General features: G+C 37.2%; 1 protein-coding gene across 4 annotated transcripts in view; it reads right to left on the bottom strand.

Moving 5' to 3' along the window:
* Positions 1-1,944: 1,944 nt before the first annotated feature.
* Dnah9 (dynein axonemal heavy chain 9) overlaps positions 1,945-6,436 on the bottom strand; it is a 331,866-nt gene continuing 327,374 nt past the window's right edge. For all 4 annotated transcript variants that reach the window (XM_005332884.4, XM_040269458.2, XM_078042897.1 and 1 more), the window contains one exon: positions 1,945-2,409. In XM_005332884.4, coding sequence (XP_005332941.2) covers positions 2,182-2,409 — 228 coding nt within the window. In that variant the 3' untranslated portion in view covers positions 1,945-2,181. The remainder of the gene's footprint in view (positions 2,410-6,436) is intronic.

The following is a 6,436-nucleotide window of genomic DNA, read 5'->3' as shown; positions in this document are numbered from 1 at the left end:
CCTCTGCCCTTTTTATTTGTTTGTTTATTTATTTATTTTTTTGAGACGGGTCTTACTAAGTTAACCTCATTACCTTGCTAAATTGCTGAAGCTGGCTTTAAACTTGGGATCTTCTTGCCTCAGACTTTTGAGCTGCTGGGATTATTCCCATGCCCTATCCTCCAAACATATTTTTCCATTGAAGAATGTAAATGGGAGTTGATCTTCAAGACCAGCCTACATAAACCTACAAGTTTGTAATGTTTCAGCACACCAATAGGAAAGTGCTCCACTATAGTTCAGGCCATGAGTGCAGGACCAATGCTGGGCACAACTTTTTCTCAGCTTTATCTGTCTTTGGTATGCCTTTTTTGAATCTCCCTGCCACTCGATCATGTGCCTCAAACTTCCTCTTTTCCTCCCAGCATGCTACTTGGTTTATCGTATTTGCTACTGTACTCCATGCTTTAAAATGATCTTTATTATCTTATTTTGCCAGTAGGTGTTAGGAAGAAATCGATAGTATTGATCTAGTTTTTAATACTGTCTGGAGGTTTATTAACATATCTATCTAACCCATCCACTGTCCTTGTCTTCGAAAACTGCCTGCCTCAAAGTGTCCTGCTTTCATTACAGTGAGATGTCTCTCCTCAACCACCTTAGTGTTCTCGAGGGGCCCTCTTGCCCCGTTTTGTGTGAGGGTCAGGAGCAATGATGCTAATGAGAAGGGCAGAGCGGTTTCTCTGAAGACAGGTTAACCAATATCAAGGAAACTAGAGGATGTTGGTAAATAATGGGAAGTATTAGTTGTTGGGGAGAAGGGACACAATTTCAGTTAGAGTTCCTGGAGTCCAAGAGCAATTTGTTAACTCCCTTATAGCATGAAGATGAGGAGTAAAACTCCACTTAAGGGGAGGTAGATCTGTAGGGAAGAAAGCAGGAAAATCATGGAAAAATTTGGCACTAGATTCTATATATTGTGTAACAGTGATTTATAGAATTATGGGACTTGGGTTATGTGTGTATGTTGTGTTTTGCTAGAGATTGAACCCAGGGCCTGTTTGTGCCAGGCAAACACTACCACTGAGCCACATCCTCAGCCCAATTTGGTGTTTTAAATCCAGTTCTCAAAGTATGGCCTCCAGACCAGCAGCAGTGTCATTTTGTTAAGGCTATGAAATCAGAAATTCTCAGTTCCCTGGAGGACTTGTTAATACCTGCTCTAGTTTAAGAACCACTGAATTAAGTAGCAATTAATAATAATAATAATAAAGTCCGAAAGAATATGAAGCAATAATGATCCCAGAGGAAAGCCTCCCAGACTTTTCTTACCAAATAGCCTCTTGGAGTCGTGAAAATTCATCTACACTTTTAGAGGAAGAGTTTCTCCCTCTTAAGTAATCTTAAAATAATAGAGATACAGAGAAACAACCTGCTTGCTTGTTCACAGTTGTATTCTCAGAAAATTGTAGGGGTTAGACAAAAACAGTAGATATGTGAATTAATGAAAGATCAATATCACATATGTACTTCCCTTAGCCTTTACAATAGGGATCATTAAAATGACCCATTGCTTGTTTCTGTAAGGTTCATGGGAATGCAGCCCACCTGTTCATTTACATATTGTCTAGGCTGCATTTGGGCTACAATGGCAGAGTAGTTGAAACAGACAATATGACCTGCAAACAAACCCTCAAATATTTGCTCTCTGGCTCTTTACAGAAAAATTTGGGTGACCCTCTAATCAAGTGTAGTATTTCTATAACATGCAGGCAAATCACCCAGACAGCTGAAGAAGATGGAGATGCTGATTCACGGGTGATGCCAATTCTGCTTGGGGTCCTTGGGAGCTAGAGCATTGAGGATAGCATCATGTAACGGGGCTTGTGTTTGTGGCTTGTTTCTCTTGGACTTTTCCTAATCCCTGATGACTCAGAAACTCTCAAAAGTCTGGACTAGACACAGTTGAAGAATAAATCACTTTATTAGAAGAGGTTCAGTACTACAAATTCTCCTACCAGAGTTCCCGGGCCCAAAAGCCAGCTCAGCTTCACTTTTAAGCACCCTTTTCTCATGTCCCACAGGGGAATCCCACAGAAGTTGAGTGCTTATGATTTCTTATCTAAGTGTCTGTGGTAACCCTCACCCACCTGTCTGACAGGGAGCCTCTGGCTTACCCTCTTTTCTTGTTTTCTCAGAAAGCTAAATCTGGAGAAGTAAGGCTACTCCAGCTAGAACCCACTTGGAAGGATTTTCCTTAGTCTTCAAGTTGAAAGTCCACACGTAAGTGGGTCCCCGCTGACAAGTCTTGTACACTGGACAAGAATAGACACTGCGGCAATCCTGCTTGTCTGCAGGAATGGCCTTGATGAACATCACAGGCATGGAGGGTGTCAGGTCCTTCAGCTTTGCCTCTGTAATGATCCCAGCCTGAGGATAAGAACATGAGAAGAAACATCTTAGATCAGACCCAGAGCCCAGCCAGCCATCCTTGCTTCTGTTAGAAGATCCAAGGAACAAGAGAGTGGGATGTCCTTGGCTGCCTTTCTGCCTGCCCTCTTCTGGTTTCTCTCTATCACCCCAGTGGAAGGCATCCGATACTGGGAAAATGCATTTCTATCTTTTCAGGCTAAAATCACCTCTTGAAATAGAGTTCCAGAAGTTTTTTATTTATTATTGGTGCTTGACTTTGCCCTAGTTTTCTCATTCATTCGTTTTTAAAAGACTATTGAGTGCAGCTGTTTGATGGATGTCATACTAGGTGTTGGGAATTTAAAGAGGATGAAGACACAGATGCTAACTCTGCAAATGCTTTAGCTCTTAAGGCTTTGATTATGTGCTGTTTCTGCGTCTCTTCAGTTTCATATACGATTTCATTCACTTCTAGATTATGTCAACTTTTTGAGAAGAGAGAGATATATAATCTAACTTTAATCATATAATAAAGATATAACCATTTTTAACTTTCCAGATGGAGCCTCCCTAGAGTTTCCTTCCTTCCTTGTAGCATTCTACCACTGAACTATATCCGTCACCCAACTCCCTATGATTTTCTGAGATGTCTCAATAGAGTTATCTAGTTGACTTGAGTTTTTTCTACTAGTCCTGAGAAATGTTTTGAGGAACAAGAGAGTCCCTTGGTTGAATAAATTTGGGAAATGGTGCTCATCACACCATTGATATGTACTTGAAGCTTGATAATGTATACTTGCCACACTGAAGGCAAGAAGTTCTTGCAGTAAAGATGAATACTTTAACTATATTTAACCTAATGGTTACAGAGTTTCTTTTGGGGATGATAAAAATTATCTTTTCTAAACAGGACCACAGGAACCCTCCCACCCACTTTTTTTTTTCATAGTCTGTTCATCTCATACATGCTGCTGTTTTATGGAACATACTTTGGGAAATGATGATCCAGAGTGATTCACAAATTCCTTAATGCTGTCCATGTTGTGTTACGTCATGTAAGCTCCTATGTTGTAGATAGTGTTTGGTTTGTTTTCATGAAGTTTATTTAAAGGGAAAGATGTGCCTTTTCAGTTCATTTAGAGGCTGATACAAGGCACAGTGAGTACCAGAATGAAAATGAGCAGTGGGGGCCCCCTTGTCCTCTAAAATTTAGTGTTTATGATAAGGAGTAAGAACAGAGATAGAACTTTTTTTTTGCATACTCTAAAACCAACCCCTTTCAATTTGTTTGGTTGTTGTTCTTGGTATTGGATATTGAACCCAAGAGTGCTCTATCACCAAGCTATACCCACATTTTAAATTTTGAGACAGGGTATCACTAAACTATCTAGGTTGGCCTCAAATTTGTGATCCTACTACCCGGCCTTCTGAGTAGCTGAATTTATAGGTATGCCCCCACACATTTGGCTAAAACTAATCCTCTTTAAGTGTAGGTTTTCATTGGTTTTTAACATATTTACAAATCTGTATAATCATTACCAATTATTATTCAAGATCATTTTTATTATCCCAAAAAGAAACTCTGTAACCATTAGCATTTATCATTATCACTGGTTGAACTGGATATTCAATCCTGTTTGCTTTAATTTCATATATTTTGAGGGCTCTTTTCTTAGGTGCGTATATGTTTATACTCATTTTATCTTTTTGATGGCTTGATCTTTTTGTCATAAAATGTCCTACTTTGTCTCTAATTTCTCTCTCCTACATTTTCTCCAGGAATGCAACAGTGTTTGTCTTATACAGTCTATTGTATCTGATAATAGTTTAGTCCCTATGCTCTTTTTTGGTTACTGTTTTCATAGCGCATTTTCTTCCATCTGTTTACTTTCAACCCATTATGTCTTTGAATCTTAAATATCTCTTATAAACAGCTTACAGTTGGATCATGGGTGGGTTTATCATTTGTTTTTTAAAATTCATTCTGCCTTTTCATTATGAGGTTTAGTCCATTTATATTTAATGTAATTACTGATCAAATAGGACTTAAGTCTGCTACTTCAGTATTTGCTTTTGTTCCTCATTCTTCCACTTGTGTTCTTTCATGTTCATAGATATCTATCTAGTATCACCCTGATACCAAAACCTGACAAAGACACATCAAGGAAAAAAATTGAGACCAATATCCCTGATGAACATAGATGCAAAAATTCTTAATAAGATACTGGCAAATTGCCCACAAAAACATACTTAAAAGATAGTGCACCATGATCAAGGGGGGTTCATCTCAGGGATGAAAGTTTGGTTCAACATATGGAAATAAATAAACATTAATCATATCAGTAGACTTAAAGACACGAATCACATGATTATCTCAATAGATGCAGAAAAAGCATTTGACAAACTACAACAATTCACTCACGTTCAAAAAACAAGAAAAACTAGGGGTAGTAGGAACATATCTCAATATTGTAAAAGCTGTATATGCTAAGCCCAAGGCCACTATCATTCTAAATGGAGAAAAATTGAAAGCATTCCCTCTTAAAACTTGAACAAGACAAGGATGCCCTTTTGCAACTTCTATTCAACATATAGTCCTGGAAACTCTAGCCAGAACAATTAGAGAAAGAAATTAAAGGGATACAAATAGGAAAAGAGGAACTCAAAATATCCCTATTTGTTGACAACATGATTATTTATTTAGAAGACCCAAAAACTATACCAGAAAACTCCTAGAACTCACAAATGAATTCAACAAAGTTGCAGGATATAAAATTAACACCCATAAATCAATTGTGTTCCTATATCAGTGATGAATCAAAATGAAAAAAGAAATTAGGAAAACTATCCCATTCACATTATCCTAAAAGAAAATAAAATATTTGGGAATCAATCTAACAAAAGAGGTGAAAGTCCTCTACAATTAAAACTACAGAACACTAAAGAAAGAATTGAAAAAGACCTTAGAAGATGGAAAAAGATCCCCTGTGTTCTTGGATAGGCAGAATTAATATTGTCAAGATGGCCATACTACCAAAAGCATGATAAAGATTTTATGAAATTCCTATTAAGGTTCCAATGATGTTATTCACAGAAATAGAAAAAGTAGTCATGAAATTCATTTGGAAAAATAAGAGGTCCAGAATAGCCAAAGCAATCCTCAGCAAGAAAAGTGAAGTAGGAGGCATCACAATACTAGATCTTAAATTATACTACAGTTATAGTAAGAAAAACAGCATATTAGTACCAAAACAGACATGAAGACCCATGATACAGAATAGAAGACATACATACAAACTTTCATATATACAGTTATCTCACATAGACAAAGGCACCATAAACATACATTGGAGAAAAGATAGCCTCTTCAACAAATGGTGCTGGGAAAACTGGAAATCCATGTGTAATAAAATGAAATTAGACCTCTATCTCTCACCCTGCACAAAATTCAACTCAAAGTGGATCAACTTAGGCATTAGACCAGAGACCCTGTACCTACTAGAAGAAAAGTAGGTCCAAATCTCTATCATGTCGGCTTAGGAACTGGATTCCTCAACAAAGACTCCTAAAGCACAAGAAGTAAAATCAAGAATCAATAAATGGGATTTTTATCAAATTAAAAAGTTTCTTTACAGCAAAGGAAACAATCAAGAACATAAAAAGAGAGCCTACAGAATGGGAGAAAATATTTACCACCTGCACCTCAGAACATTAATCTCTGGGATACATAAAGAACTCATAAAACTTAATACCAAACAAAACAAAACAACCCCCCCAAATAACCCAATCAATAAATAGGCAGAGGAACTGAATGAACAGATACTTCACAAAAAAAGAAATATGAATATATGAAAATATATGAAAAATTATTCAACATCTCTAGCAATTACAGAAATGCAAATTAAAACTATACTGAGACTTCATTTTCTCTAGTCAAAATGGCAATTATCAAGAATACAAGTAACAATGTTGGTGAGGATGTGGGGAAAAAGGCACACTCCTACATTACTGGTGGGACTGCAAATTGGTGCAATTACCCTTGAAA

Source organism: Ictidomys tridecemlineatus, chromosome 3, assembly GCF_052094955.1.
Source record: "Ictidomys tridecemlineatus isolate mIctTri1 chromosome 3, mIctTri1.hap1, whole genome shotgun sequence".
In the NCBI taxonomy this organism is placed as follows: domain Eukaryota; kingdom Metazoa; phylum Chordata; class Mammalia; order Rodentia; family Sciuridae; genus Ictidomys; species Ictidomys tridecemlineatus.
The sequence above is the reverse complement of the archived record's forward strand: the minus strand, read 5'-3'. Positions and strand labels throughout refer to the sequence as shown.